Raw genomic sequence first — 16471 nt, forward strand, 5'->3', positions numbered from 1 at the left:
ATTCATTTGAAAGCCTCTCCCTTGAAATTTGTAATCCCTGCTGGTACATATTCAAAGTTTCTCTCTGATTTTCTCACTGATCTGGTGCTGAGCACTGATAAAGCTATCATAGTAGGTGACTTTAACATTCATGTTGATGATGAAAACAACAGCCTAAATAAATTATTTACCTCACAATTATATTCAATCGGCTTTACACAAAATGTAAACAAACCAACTCTTTATCTTAATCATGCCCTAGACCTTGTTCTAACATATGGTTTAGATACTGACCACCTGACAATATATCCTCAAAATCCTATTCTTTCAGATCACTTCCTGTTATCCTTTGAATTTTGAATAGCAGCCTGCTTAAACACTGTGAGAAGAGTACACTATAGTAGATCACTGTCTGAAAAAGATGTAGCTAGATTTAAAGATTTAGCTCCATCATAGCTTACCTCTGATCCATATATCTCAATGTCTTACAACAGAGAAAATAGATGATCTTAGCAACACTGCAATATTGTCACTGCACACAGTTCTGGATGCTATTTCCCCGCTTAAAAAGAAGACAATATTTCATAAAAAGGTCGCCCCCTAGTGTAAGTCTGAATTGCCTCTTCTAAAACAGGCATCACAAAAAGTGGCTCTCCTCAAACATGGTAGAAGTTCACAATGCCTGGAAAGAAAGTTGGTTAGCTTATTAAAAAAAAGCTCTCCGCAAAGTTAGAACCTCTTATTATTCAACTTTAATAGAGGGAAACAAGAACAATCCTCGGTTTCTATTCAACACTGTAGCCAGGCTCACCAAAAGCCATGGCTCTGTCGAACCCTCTATTCCTGTCAACCTGAGCAGTGATGACTTATCAAAGAAAAAAAGTTAATGTCCCCCCTGCAGGAGTGCTCAATAATTTCTTAAACAAAGCAGCAAGATTAAGATTGTTTTGAGGATGTCATGATGAGGGTAACCATATATTAGCTGTTTGTTGAAACTTTCTGTAAGTTAAAATGGTTCTCTTACGGAGAGTAGCCAACGTGCCCGCAAAGAACTAGTAAGCCAGCACTGGATATTTGTTTTTCTCACACCAAAAGAGTTTAACAGAGTCCCCTCCACAGGTAAAAGAAAAAAGATCCAACCCACAATCACAGCCCCTTAAATAGTCAAGGGTCTAAAAACCAATAATCTATGGGTTAGTTCAATATTTACAGTTAATTTCATAACACAGTAAATATTTACACATTAAAAACATATTTACAAAAATTGCTTGGCATGATCTATAGCAGTGGTCATACTTTTTTTTGGCTCATGTACCCCTTTCTCTTATTTATGAGTCCACATACCTCCTTTGTCCAACTACAACATTTTGCTCAGGATACTACGAAAAAACCACTACAGAGCATAATTATGGAACGAATGAATGATAATACACATTCATTTTGTAAATAGGTGGAATGAAACAGTATTTTGTGCCTCCTGAATAGATTTATTTCTATAGTTTTTATAATTTCCGGTCATCTCCCGCCTGGTGTGGGACCTTGTATTTTCAGTTCAGGTTCTAATCAAGATCATTTCCATCATTATAACGATCAGGATTTGTAACTTAAAATACATTTTTTTACACAAAACATAAACAACATATTGCACAACCACAATTTTGGCAATACATTACATTACTTACTACACATTTTTACCTTTTTATATACAGCTGAGCACATGAAACAGTGCATTAGCCAAACCTTCTTGCTGTACCAGTTACGAGAGAAGCCTCTTGTATAAACTTCACCTTTCTTGCTGGTCCGTTGGCTTATTTTGAAGTTAGGCTGATCTGGGCCTCATTGTTTTATCTGTACTTTTTCCACCAATGTTCTCCTCTCAAAGGGATTTTGGATAAGAGACTATATAGTTTCAATGTTTTTGTCGTCCTAGACACATCAAAGACGTATTGCTGCCTTCCACGGGTCTTGTCTTTCCCCCAGGCACACTTGGCTTGGGCGATATATACATCGCCCTTTGGGCATCAGATTCGACAATGCTGATTGCATAATTCCTGTTGCTATGTTGAATCTCTTGTCGGGCTGCTCTGCTGCACTGGCAGGGTGATTTTTCTATTGCCCAAGCGACTGCGCAAACATGAACAGGAAACAATTTTCCCCAAAAATTATAATTTATATTTTGTATATGACATGTCATTGCAAATTTAAACACATATGGTGCTCAAAATAATTGATTATTGTTTATTTAAAAAAATGTATTTATTTAAAAAAATTAAAATCAAAAACACTGAGGGGGGCAACCGAGCGCCCTCTATTGGCCAGCCACCAATGATATATATATATATATTTGTATAATTTATTATAATTAATTTACTGTTAAACGTTTCCAGTTTTTGTCTCTTAACCATGGTTGGGGGACACGGGACGTGTACTTTCCAGGGCCGAAGGGTTAACTCCTGTACACCTCACGCTCGTTAAAGATAGTACAGTGCAGAAAGAACAGGCTGTTTAATCTTGGAGAGCTATACTTTATTAACTGACTGCACTATAAACATAAACCTCCCCAAATGTCCCGGTCGCCGTGTCGGACTCTATGCACACACACCTCTCCTGAGCGGGCTCATTCTCAAACATAGTACTCTTTACGCGGTAAAGAGTACTGAGTACCCAGGGGCCTCAGAAGTCTGTTTTATATATGTATGAAAATGATTTTTAGGTTATTTATATTGTAATGGAAAGGGCTCTGTGTGAAAAAAAAAATCAATAAACCACTAAAATAGAGTAGAACAGATTTATAAAAGACAAGCAATGGATATGGAGTCATTAGATTATTGCAGTTTTTTCAAATTTGGGGTCAGGACCCCATGCGGAGTCACCTAAAATGTCTAGTAATTGGTTAAAAAAATTAAAAAAAACTTAGGTAAAAACTGATTAAAATAAAAAAAAATTAATTATTATTTTCAAATACACATCACACAGAATACATCAAGTAACTGTATCCTTAATTTAAACATTCTCAAATATAAATCTAGTTCAAATAAAATGCAGTATAAAAATATCTAAAGTGGCGCAATTGACACTAATCCTGACTACCTGACTATTTGTAACACACTTTAATAAACATGATCAAAAACTATTTCTAGGAGAAAAAAAATGTCTCTGTGGTCGCCGGACATTTGTGATATGAAAAGGCGGTCACGACCCCTAAAAAGGTTGGGAACCTTAATGTGAAGTAAAAAGAAAGCTTTTATAAGTATGCAAGAATCCTAGTATAGTTTCCGGGCGAAAAAAAGTGTACATAATTTACAGTAGTGACCAAACAAGATGGTTTGTACCCAGGGCGCAAAATGTGGTGCTACGCCCCTGCAACACTCCTTCTCCCCCTTTGACTGAGGTTACCCCTGGTAGACGAAAAAGTGAAAAAGCTTATTAGATTTTTACTTTCAGGATAAGCACTGTTGAAATAATAATATATATTTGTTTTGGTAGATTTTCTGAAATGGGATTACATTGTACTTTTTGAAATGCATAAAGTTTTAAACAATAAATTGCTTTTTTTAAGGAATTTACCTGTGCTCCAGCATAGATATATATCTCTTGCACATGTTTTTTTTTTTTTTTTTTTTTTTATTACTTTCCTACCTTTTTGAAATTATTTTTCTATTGTAGGAAAAAGTGAATGAATGCACTTTGGTCTGCACCTGGACACGTAGCTTCAGCTCTACCCAGTTCCTCCGACTGCTTTAATGAAACAGCCAACTGATGACACTCCATATCCCCTGACAGTAACATATAGGGTTTGGGACTGTAAGAGAAAACAGGAGTACGTGGATAGCTTAGAACTGGTACACCTTGTCAACCTTAAACAGTGATTCCCAACTAGGAGTATGTGCACAGAGTCCAATGACTCAAAGAGTAACTAAACCAAAATATAACGCTGAACGCGTCCTATTTACCATTTTATATCTATGAGTGGCTGTTCCTCCTCCTTCAAACTGCACTGGCCCAGTTAGCTGCTGTAGAAAGAAAGAACAGAGGGGAGGAGGTAGTGCTAACTAGATTATAATTTGATCGTATAGAGTTAAATAAAACACTGGCATTAACAGGTAAATGTCAATCAGATATGTGAAGAATGCAAAGCCATTGAAAATGTAGAACATATAATATTATCTTGCAAAAAGTATAAGGTAGAGAGACAAAAGTTAATGGGAGGAAAGAAATGGAAAATTGAGGATATAATAGGAATAATGACAGGGGTAAGTAGCATACACAGAGCAGTTATTAAATATATCAAAGGCACAGGACTATTTAATAGATTATAAAGGTTAGAGTTGTTTTTTTTTCGTTATAAATTAGTAATAATGTAATGTACTGTATGTGGAGCATACTCCCATCTAGTAGGTGGCGGTATGCACCTTTCAATTCATGGCTGCAACCCGCCAGAAAACCACCAACAGAAGAAGAAGCTGGTGTAGCAGATGTCAGTCCTCCCCTACTGATAAACACCAAAGTACTGGTCGCTGCTGTTGCTGTACCGGCATTATGTTCAGAACCGCCGTCCGACTCTCGGTGTCCGGCGTCCGGAGTTTAACCTGCACGCATCCAGGGTCTCGTGGTACGTGCTAACTGTGTGTTAATCATATTCAGGTCTCAGCTACAGCTAAAATCCAACGTGACCGTGTGCTAGGCTAACTAGCTAATATCTAGGTTAACAGAAGTAACTCAAGTTGAAAAAAAACAAAACACACTGGTGGATCCCTGTTACGGGTTGATGGTCATTGTGTGTAATACCAAGAACCCAGACCTTAAAGGCTCTTTAAGGCCTTGGTGTTTGACTTCCTTGGTGTCCTTGTCGTGACCCAGCTGTGGCTTTGTCTGCGGCCCTGCGATTGGAGCAGATGCTAATTGCTAACACACTACTGTCACCTTTAGTCACATAACCTGAACTTTTGTTTTTCAATTCTACATTTATTCAATTGTAAGTAACTAAATCAGGGTCTAGTTTACTTTGTGCTTTAAAATATTATTTAAACAATAATAATTCATTAAAATGATTAAATCAAATTAATTATTAGTTAAATATATTGATGCTGTTTTCCTTTAACTATTCATTATAGTATCTTTGTCTCTTTAAATTCCTGCTGGGATATCAGCTCTCTTTTAATCCACCAGGTATAGATTGTTTTCACTGGATGATAATATATACAGAAGTGCTATATAAAATTGATGAATTATTATTATTACAACATATGACACATTTTGGCTACAAACATTTGAGAATATTAAGTGCTCATTTTGAACTTGAACAACTTGATCCAAAACTAATTCAGACATAAAACGAATAATTCTTCAATAAAAAAAGAACATATTAACCAAAAGTACAGCTGCACTTATTGTTATGTATTTAAACGGTAAAGCTTTATTTTAGCCTTTGTTTACATTTCTATAAATGGACCTTCAGAGACGCCGTCCCCGTTGTTATATGTGACGTCATCAGCCGTGTGTGTGCGGGAACCAGTGTGTAGACAACGGTCAGTACCAGTCCGTCTCTTATGTCTAATTACTTGTTATGAGGACATAAACTGGCGACGAGGTATGTGTTATTGTGGAAGTTTGTTGTTTTCTGAAGAAAAGTCTGTGCAAGAAGCAACTTTTGCGTGAGTGTACAGAACCCGGAAGTGACTAGCATAGCAATAGAGATGCTACAAACACAGCACGGTGGACAGCACCACTGTAGGTGGAAGAGGTGAATTCTCCACGATGGACAGCAAATTATATGGTGGAAGGAGGTTGACTTGGTGCTAGCCTAAACACAATATACAGGACCTGGGGGAGTTTATCGTTACTTATTTGCGAGGAACCGATAAGTGGAATTGACAGTCAAGCAAACAAACGATTCCTAGGAATTGGATTACTGGGAACCGGTTCCCAGAAAGAACTGGTTTTCGATTCCCATCCCCAGTTGTTGCACCAGTTATTGGTGTATATGCAAACACCGCCGCCCTCATCTCCTGTCTTGCATTTAAATTCAGCTTCAGGTACTCCAGTTTGTTCTCCAGGGAGCAGATTTTAGAACACAGGGTGGAAGGAAGTGACATTCTCTGAGAATTAGCTTTTAGCTTGGTTGCTATCTCCGCTCGGCATCACCGCTCCTGCTTCTGATCACCTCGCTTAAGTCTCCTCCGTTGGCGGACATCGCTGGTACGAGGCTCCACTACTCCAGCGCTCTACGAAATTCTGTTGTTTTTTTGTTTTTTTTTCTTTTTTTTTTAGAGCTATTAATCATTTTTTAAAGAAAAAAATAGTTTTTAACTCCTGTGAGGAAACAAAATAAATACTAATAAATTAAAAAAAAACTCATAATTATACAAAAATGTATGTAAAAAATAAAGTAAGATACAATTAAAAGGTACAGTAGATAAAAGTTGTAGTGACAGATTATTCTGACTGCTTCTTTTTAATTATTTATGTCATAAAGATGTATGAGAACTGCATTAATGTCACCCAATTTCCTCTCAGGGATCAATGGTTTACTGAATATGATCAGGTTTATTGATTAAGTTTTGATCAACTTAGTTTAAATTAATCTAATTTAAATTATCCTATCTTCTGTATCTCTGAGATGTTGTTAGAATGTAACATTCTAATAATGTTGCTCCAACTGACTTATTTTGTAAACCGGAAGTTTCCACTGAAACGGTTGTACTTGAGGTAGCTTGCTGACTGAATGTAGACCTACGAGGCACGGACAAAAGGCTGGAATAAAAAGAACTAAAGGACAACACAGACTGAGTTAATCTTAGTTAGTCAGACACAACAGTTTGAACACTGAACAGGGGAAGATGATTAAAGCTGATCACGTTCTCACGGAGCACCGCTGCGCTACACGAAAAACGGGTAGAGCTTTACAGGCACAGCAAAGTTAAACGGGCACTGGTGGCTCTGTATTTAGGAGTCAGTGATGGTTTGAAGTGTTTTTGGACTGTGTTTGTGGTGGTTAAAGATGAGGGAAACATTTCCCCATAAAAACAGTTTTTTGCCCCACAGTGACCAGGTTTCATGCCGTTTTTGTCTATTTCCACGTTTAACCGTTGTCATTGGTCGATTCCGTGATTCCGTCCGCGATTCTGTTAACACGGATTTTATAGGGCCCTATCTGTTCCTGACAGTCTCTCTCAATGTACTGCGCTCTGTGTTTCCGTTTCCTAATAGGTTCTCCACATCCATTGTGGCGTGCATCATTTCTTGTGCACACTGCTTTATTTCCAAGTAATCATCTTTAGAATGAGGATCAAGTACAGACACTGATGATCTTGGTGAAACATTAGATTAGATTAGATACTGTAGCTTTTATTGTCATTGTATGTGACAAGTCATACAACAAAATTGTAGCAGCTTGGAATAGTGTTAGGACACGTACAAAAAATAAAATAACAATAAAATCTTAATACATTTAATTAAAATTAAATTAAATTAATTAAATGTGCTGGGATGGTAATAGATCAATCAAATTGAACAATAACTAGATAACTTTTTTGCACTTATGATCTCGCCATGTTTATTTTCCCCGTCTTCCACCGCCAACCAGGCTGAATGACATCAGCCGCAGCATAGAGCTGTGCAATACTGTATATCGAGATTCAAGATATAGTGTGGTTTTCATTTTGGCGATATAGAAAATAACAATATTGCCTATATTGATATATACATTTTTATAGCTTTTTTTTTTTTTTTTTTTTTATCAAAATACTTGTTTTAGGAGTTGTTTTTTTTCCTTCTCAGAACAGAATGAAAAGCACAGTTAGATGGATTTCTGATTGCAACCTAACCCAGAGCTACCCTTAAACAAGCCACACTACAGAACTCACTCACACGTGCTGTCCCTTAGAGGAGAAAAAGACAAAAGTGGCACATTTTGTGCAGCTGTTGGTTAATAAATGTGCCTTTCTGGCATTTTGTATCAGCAAATTTAACCCAGAAATGTATTTTTGGTCAGACTTAATTTGAAATAAAATGATCATAATTTATATCATATATCATCATTTTGAGAGAAAATATTGAGATATGAGTTTTGGACCATATCGCCCAGCCCTATCTCAGCACCTGTTCCTTAGTGGAATGAACTGAGTAAACTCTCGTCATCCATGAGAGCTACATGTTAGCTTCCCCGGCAAGTCACAGCTACGGAGCTGCATGAGCCATAGGCATGAAAACCACCCGTGTAAGGCTTGAGCAGCTGCTCACCTTCTCTGTGCTTCTTTGTAAAGCAAGCGTTTATACGATCGGATTGATGATCAGCTCTTTTAAGATTGATGATTGGCCCAAAAATATTGTGTAAAGCCTATTAGAAATGCAGCTGGTTTGGTAATTTAGTCTTACCAAATCTGATATTAAGGATTGAAAGTTTTCTTTCTTCTGGTGTTGCAGCTGTCTTTGCCTCAAGGTGTTATTCACATGGGAAGCAGGAGACGGATGAGGAGTTTGACGCCCGCTGGGTCACTTATTTTAACAAGCCAGATATTGATGCATGGGAGCTGAGAAAAGGTAAGAATTTGGATGGAATCATTCTTTCATTTCCTGCAAATTGTGAACATGGTATGAGTTTAAAACAAGTTCAAATAGACGTCTTTACAAAGTAATTGTGATTTTACCAGGGGTGAAGGGATACACTAAACCAATGATTAAAACCTTGTTATTAGGTCCACGATTCGATTCGAATCCAGATGTATTTATTTTTAATAGGGCTTGGACTTTATTGCATTAATTGTGGTTAATTACAGAAAAATAATGCACACAAAAAAAGATGGTTAATTGCATTTTTTGCACTCCAAAGAGCTTGGAATTTTTTTAATTTCACGAGTTCCTGGTATACCCATAATACTCGTGCACATGAAAAAGGAGACGTTGTTGCTGTGTTCATTTGAGTTTGAAAAGATAAAAACAAAAGCCCAGTTGCCAATCACTCTAATTAACTAGCCAACATCTCAATGCTAAACATGTAGAAGCTAGCACTGACGACTGTTTTAGCAGTGTCGTCAACACTGTCTTCTGGATTAGATGACAGTGTTCAGAGCTAAAATGAAAAGTTAAGGCGGGTCGGCTCATACTAGGCACGTCTTCTCCGTCCTGAGTGCATCACTTTACCCACAACTTCCAAAGCTCCTTTTTGAACGTTGGGCTCATGGAAATGTACAGTGGTATCAGAGGGGTGATAGTTGGAACATCCTCCTGACTGCTGCCTTCACTGGACAATAGTGTGCCAATAGCTGAAAAATCCACACGTAGAGCACTCCGTTGTTTTGGCAGCATCCTCAATGGCAGGAAATACAGTACCCGATCTTCTCAGCTGTAGACTATTAAGCATTTGATGACTGAGTGGATATTTCTGCCCACGACAGTCCGTGTGACCATTTTAAAATTATACTTTTTTTTTTTTTTTTAATGAAAACTATAACAAAGTGACTTATTACCAAGGGAATTTTCTTTGAACGATTGAGAATGAACAACGAGCATTTACCAGGATCATTGTGTTTTTTATGGTACAGTACATGTCTCACTATATGCTATTTATGTCTGTGACTGTGCTAAAATGCATTCCAACTCTTTTTTTAGGGATGAACACACTGATTGGGTATGATTTGGTGCCAGAACCAAAGATTCTGGAGGCTGCTCTGAAAGCCTGCCGGAGATTAGACGACCTGGCCAGTGCCATTCGAATTTTGGAAGCTGTGAAGGTTGGGAGCCGAGAAGCATCAGTGATTTCCACCTTTGTGTTTTGTTAGTTTAATGTATTCAATATTTTTTTACTACCAGGAAAAAGCTGGTCCTCATAAAGATATTTATCCGTACCTTGTCCAAGAGCTGCGGCCGACTTTAGACGAGCTTGGTATCTCCACGCCTGAAGAGCTGGGTATTGACAAAGCATAACTGGAGAGGTACAAATATGTTCTCCTACAATTAATTTGTCAACAGTTATAGAACGATAAATGACTAACAAGTGTTTTTCTTGTTTTCACTCAGATCTGACAGCAGGAGACACACCAGGACACCAGAGCTCCTCCACTTTAAATGTATGCCTCCTGTAATGTGTCATATTCAATTTGACCTTTATTAAATTCTGTTCCTTGTAATATATTGATGAACATAATAAAGGAAACTGTGTCTTTTGAGACACGTGTATGATGGACAAATTTGAATAGCAACACAGTGTCAGAAGTGGGGATACCTTGAGAGCTGCTGTCCTGTATGTTTTGTCGACCCTTATTAAAACGTCAGGGCCAGTGTTTCTCCCCTCTGATCTGAGCTCTTATTGAAGCATTTCAAAGCATTTTAATTGAGGGTAAACCATCATGATGTTCTGTAGATTTTCTGTTAAGTTATGGTTGGCCACCAGGGAGCAGCACTTACACTTTATTTTAAATATCATCCTACTGTAATACATCTGTGTTTCATCTGTATCATTTCAGGGACGATTTACATTAAATAAAATGATTATTTGACAAAATGTGTTGTCAACAGATTCAATTTAGACATGTTAATATGGCTGTTTTTGAGTGTGGAGGAGACTAACTTTTAGTGGTTTCAAGACCTTCTTACACGTATGGCAGATGGACAGTGGATTTATTTTTGCTCTAAAATGATTTCTTAATAAAAAATACATTGGTAGTGTCTTTCTGAAGTATGTAATAAGTTTAACACTTAAGCTCTTTTTTTAAGAATATGCACATAAATCTTCCTAAAACCTAATATCCACATTATTTTATTGTTGAAAGCAACAAAAACCTATGAATAACCTACCTAGGGACACAATTTAAGTCACGTCCAAGTTTAGTGAAGTGACAGTTTATGTAGTATACATCAAAATACAAATTATTAAGCTGATTGTGGGGTTAGGGGTGAATCAAAAAATGTATTTTAGGAGTTTATGTATCTTGAAATTTAAATTGAATACATCCCTATGGATTCACTAAAAGATTAGTGCTATTAAAACGAGTGCAAACGTCACTCCGTGTGCTACCAAGAAATACAAAGCCCAGGGAATCAGGTGTGCGCCACCGCTGTGCTTCTCAATGCGCCCTCAATCCATTCAGCACGTTTCCCTCTAATGATCAATATGTATAGTAGGTGGATTTCCCAGGAGGAGGAAAATGCAAATCAATTTATGCAGGAGAAGCAATGTGATTCAGGAAATCTGGAACTGTTTGCAGTGATTTTTTTAGTACCAGAAACTAGTACAACTGAAAAGCAGGTGCAAACATGCAGAGATTATTGCTGCAGTAAATGCGAACAAAAAACAGTGGAGATGAAAAAAGGCTCAGTTGTGTGTGAGAAAAAAAGCTAGATGTGCGTCAATCTCTCCTCACCAAACAGTTGTTTTTCACAATGGTTGACTTCCTCAGACAACAATAGGAATTGACAGTGTCAGTTATATGCTTTAGCAGCTATAACCAATCACTCTTCGCCTTCTGAATCAGGTCTATTTAACTTCAACCTTTCTGTGGGAGGGAGAATAGTTTGACTTATTTTGAATTGCATCCTGTAATCCATTGGCTCATACTAGCTGCCCGGGCCTTCTTCTAGATTGGTGGGAGGAAACACCATTATTATTACTCCCAGTAAGTTTCTGCTCAGATTAGAAGCACTTCAGATGATCTCTATATAATTATACTCATAGACATTATTATGCTATGCGCTTGTGATTTCAGGGCTGCCAAGTTTCAGAAAATGACAAGAGTGAGACTTTAGTGACCTGATGCGTTCCAGCAAGAAACAATTGTGGCCTTTTTTAACATGTCTTTGGCCTGTTTTAACGTTGATTTATACCTTAAGACTGATGTCCTCACCTCTATGCCAGCGGCTCTCCCTGCACTGTGGCCTCCTAATGCTAGTTTTAATTAACCAGAAATCAGAAATGCAAACTAACAAGAATTTTGACAAAATAAATTTATTTGTCAATATTTAATTTCAACCAACTCTCCATCATTTAGCTGGGGACATGTCTCATGTTGTAGGTGTTTGTCTCAGATTTTGATGCCATGATGACAGAGGCAGGAGGCTCCCACTTAAAACACTGTGGCCTAAGGCAGTGCTACCTTTACCTCAGCTCTCCTTGTCTGCAACAGAAAGGTCATTAAAAAGCTAATCATGTAAAACATCTGAAAACATCAAGTGATTTTTGATTGAATGAATGTCTTAGCAGCAGACTCAATGTCCATAGAAATACACTATTACATACAAAAATATTAAAGAACAGTTCATATGAACATTAGATTAAACAAGGCATTTGTTTCATTTATTATGTATTTATGCTGATATAACCTACAAGTGCAATTCATAACACTGCTAGTAGCTGAATAAGAGTTTTGATTAATTTAAGTTAATGTCAAGCACAGACACACACACACACACACACACACACACACACGTAGTGAGCGATATGGGGAAAAAATCTTATTACAATTTATTCTTTGTAAAATCACGATCACAATATGATTTTTTTCCATTAAAATCATTTAGGCTATTTTAAAGTTATTTACCAATAAAACAAACCAATTCACTTACTTAAAACCATTACCCTAAATAGAAAAAAGGAATAAAAGATTATTTAAGACAAGGTCATTTTCAAACATTTTTTAGAAATGTATGTAAGCAATTTATCAAACTTGTTCCAAGTACAATTAACATATAACAAAAGGGCTGACAAGTTCTTATAGTCACACATAATCTTTTTACTTTGTGTAACTAAAGTGGTGTAGCATTAGCATTAGCATCACTTGCTACATAACAAGGCATCATATCAGTCTAGTGATTTCTATTTGTTATTGAGGTAATACACTCCTATTAATAAAATCCTACTTTAAGCAGTGTTTAAACGCCTCATTTCACACAGTTTGAACAATCATATCCTTTACAAGATAAAACGTTACTGCTTTGGTTACATTAGGCCTGGGTGATATGGACCAATATTCATATCTCTATATTTTTCCTCAAAATGACAATAGGCAATATAAACCATTTATTTTTAATCAATAGTTTTACAAGAAAAACAATAATGGATCAAAGTCAGTGGAGCCACAAAGACCCTTTTATTAATCACTAGCAGCACAATAACAATGTCACTTTTTCCTTCATTAAGGCTGAAATGTGATTAAATTATGTAGTGTTGCTTTTTTCAGGGCAGCTCTGAGTTGCTGAAAGTCGTTTTTAAAGTAAATCACATTCAGGACACTGTCTCTTTAAGAATATGGAAACGGTCCCGTTAGCTACAGCAGCAGATCTCTGCTGAGGAGCGACACAGTTATTTATAGAAGAGAAACACATGCTTCAACACTGAAGTCTGTCAGAGGCTCAGTGCAGACAGACATCTGCACTGAGCCTCTGACAGACTTCTGATTGGTTCATTATTGTGTGATGCCTGCCGTGGTTAGTTAGATTTAGGGACAAGGAGACATGGATTGGTTGTCTCAATCGGTCAATCAGAGTTACTCGAGCTACGGCAAGCCACGAGGAACAAAGTTCATTATCATGAAAAAAGAAAAAGAGTACTGAATACGCGTGACGTCAGCACTTGACTTAGCAACGTGCGCTACCATTTAAGAGTGGTAATCATTTGCCTGACAACTGCTATTTACTGCTGATTTTTATTGTAAAATGCCCAAATCCTGCATAGTATAATATATGGCACTCTTACGCAGGGTTTCTGCAGGTTAATTTTACCAAAGAAACTTAATTCAGCGTGCTAAAACGTAAGTCTAACACAATTCACTTTCAATATCTTGCTTTTTTTTTAACTAAAACAGTACGTGGCCCCTAAAGAGGAAATATACTGCAAGCATAAAACTTGACTTGGTTTTCACATACACAAATCTCTACTCTGAAAAGTTTTCCAGTACTGTTTGCATTTTTATTATTTTGTCTTTATTACTTTTGAAAAAGGTTTTTGAAAGTATATTGGTCGTCATGTTTGTGTGTCTGTGTACGCGATAGTGTCCTCAAATTTTGACAAATCAACTTCAATTTTTGTCTTTTACAGTTTTTTTGGATTGCCTAAGCACGATTTTCAAAACAGGGCCCGTGTTTTCGAAACACTACACACAATTAGCAAAACACTGCAGAGCCTTTGCATAATTAAACACTTGTAAAAACCACACTTTGTTACCATATGAAACACACACGTTTCGTATTACTGTACTCTGTTTGCATGAGTTACACTCTGCTGTGATACACTTTTAGCACTTCTACTTCCCTATGATTAGAGTAGGCTACTATCAACAAAGTACAAATATAATGTAAATTCACCAAACACTTCACAAGACCAATGTTGCAGACTGAAGAAACTCATTTATTTCTCAACACACCCAAAATGTTGACATGGAGATTCATAATACTGAAACAAAATGTGACAAAAAAAAAAAAACACTAGACATTGTCTCTTCGTCTAGGTGGATCTGGCCAGAGAATTTAATCTACATCGCAGACAATGTCGTCATTAGCAAGACACCTTGGAAAGAAATGTCTTGAATGACAAATCCACCCTTGCATTGCTGCTACCTCCATCTGGTCACAGGCCTCCTCCATGGATTGGATGAGGGGTACTTCAGCCTGGAAACGGAGGTCATATACCTTCCAACGCCATGCCGAGAAACTCTTCTATAGGGTTGAGGAATGGACAGTATGGTGGAAGATATAAGATTGTGAAATGTGGATGTTGCTGAAACCAGTTCTGAACCAGAGCGGTGGAAAGTCACATTTTCCCAGACAACAAGGTATTGCATATGATCGATTTGATGCTGTTATGTTGTGCAGTTGGTCCAAGAATGTAAGTATGAGTGTTGTGTTGTACGGGCCCATATGGGCATGGCGGTGGAGGACCCCATTCTGTGTAATGGCTGCACAGAGTGTTATATTACCCCCACGTTGCCCTGGGACATTGACTATAGCACTGTGGCCAATGATGTTTCTGCCCCTCCTTCGTGTTCTCGTCAGTTTGAAACCAGCTGATTGAGTGTTATTGCATTGTTGGCTAAAAACCATGTTTATTATCGCCCTGAACATGGGAGGTCTTCCTGACCCTCAATCCTATGTAGAAAAAAAAAAAAAAAAAGAACAGTATACAATACGAGTAATTTCACAGGAAAAGGTAACAGCTGTGCTGATAGTGCATAGATTACAGTACTGTGAGCAGTTACTGAAACCGTGCAGATGTTTTTGATATGATGATAATTTTACAATACCTATTTTCCAGTCAAAATGTTCTTATCACACTTTCCACTGTATATCAGCTTAGATTTGGCTGTACTCGCAGTCTAGCCTCCCTCAGCATCAGGCCGTGGTTGACAATGTGGTCAACCAGTGTTGCGCGGATCTCATTGGTCAGATTCGGTCCTCTTTGAGAACCTTCTTGTCTTCCTCTTCCTCATCTTACTCTTTCTCTGACTCTTTCCATTGTGCTTGAAGACTGATGAACTCATCTGCTGCTTTTTATAGGGCTTTCACACCTGATTGGTGTGTCTACAATTAAGCAAACGAGTGTTTGCACACCTGATGACTGTGTTGAACCAATTGGTTGGACTGTGTGGTAATTTGACAGTCAGTGCTTTGGTATTGCAAGGAAGTGACTTCATGATAGATTTTTGTGTGTAATGTATGTTAAGTGTGTTTAGTGTTTTGCAAATCACTGTGTGTAGAGTTTTGCAACAAGTGTGAGGTGGACAATGTGTTTATAGTTGTGCAAAGATGTTTTGCTTCTTGAGTGTAAGGTTTTGCTAATAGTGTACTACTTTTAATTTTAGTGTGGAAGCAATCCAAAAAAAATGTAATTGGTTTTTGACCCCAGATGAGACCATTCAATTTTGGTGGAGGTAGGTTCAAGATCAGGGTCGCAAAAAATATATGAAAAAGTGTTAAATTCCCTATCTTTAGCATGGGGCAAAATTTTAAAACTCATATCTCCGTCAGATCTTCATTGATTCGTTAACAATTTTGCTGGATGATGTAAGGCTATGACATGCAACATCTGACCAAACAGGATCCGGATCCGATACAGATTGCTGACTCAGCGATTTTGACAAATTTTGTCAGTGATGAAAACAGCGAAGAACGAAATTAGGCTTTTTCGAAAGCCTTTTTGTGTGTGTGCATGTACACATTTTCCTTCCTTTTGATCTTAGCCACTCTACAGCTATTGTATGCTACTGTGTATGCAGTCATATTTATGTTTGTATTAATAAAAAAAAAAAAATTAAAAGACACTGTAAGCATCTTATGTTTTAAGACCCTCATACGTATAATTGCAATATTACTTGTGGACAAATTTTGCTATTATTACACATTTTGCTGTGAGACTGAATTGAGACATGACAGGTGGGGCGTGATAAAGCAGGAGGAAATGTTCAATACATACATATATATATATATATATATATATATTTGGTTTTTTTAATCGTTGGTCACAGATTGTAAACAATGTTTCGTTATTTCCTGTATTTTTGACTAC

The 16471-nt window shown here is 37.2% G+C and overlaps 1 protein-coding gene across 1 annotated transcript; it reads left to right on the top strand.

Annotated features, from left to right (window-relative positions):
* The first annotated feature begins 4405 nt into the window (after positions 1–4405).
* Positions 4406–10475, top strand: LOC114465069 (cytochrome c oxidase subunit 5A, mitochondrial-like). Its single transcript, XM_028449831.1, has 5 exons — positions 4406–4591; positions 8404–8520; positions 9589–9710; positions 9790–9911; positions 9997–10475. The coding sequence occupies exons 1-4, from the start codon at positions 4519–4521 to the stop codon at positions 9901–9903; spliced, it is 426 nt and encodes a 141-aa protein (XP_028305632.1). The 5' UTR covers positions 4406–4518; the 3' UTR covers positions 9904–9911; positions 9997–10475.
* The last annotated feature ends 5996 nt before the right edge of the window (positions 10476–16471 follow it).

The sequence above is a fragment of the Gouania willdenowi genome, chromosome 6 (genome assembly GCF_900634775.1).
Source record: "Gouania willdenowi chromosome 6, fGouWil2.1, whole genome shotgun sequence".
NCBI classification, from domain to species: domain Eukaryota; kingdom Metazoa; phylum Chordata; class Actinopteri; order Blenniiformes; family Gobiesocidae; genus Gouania; species Gouania willdenowi.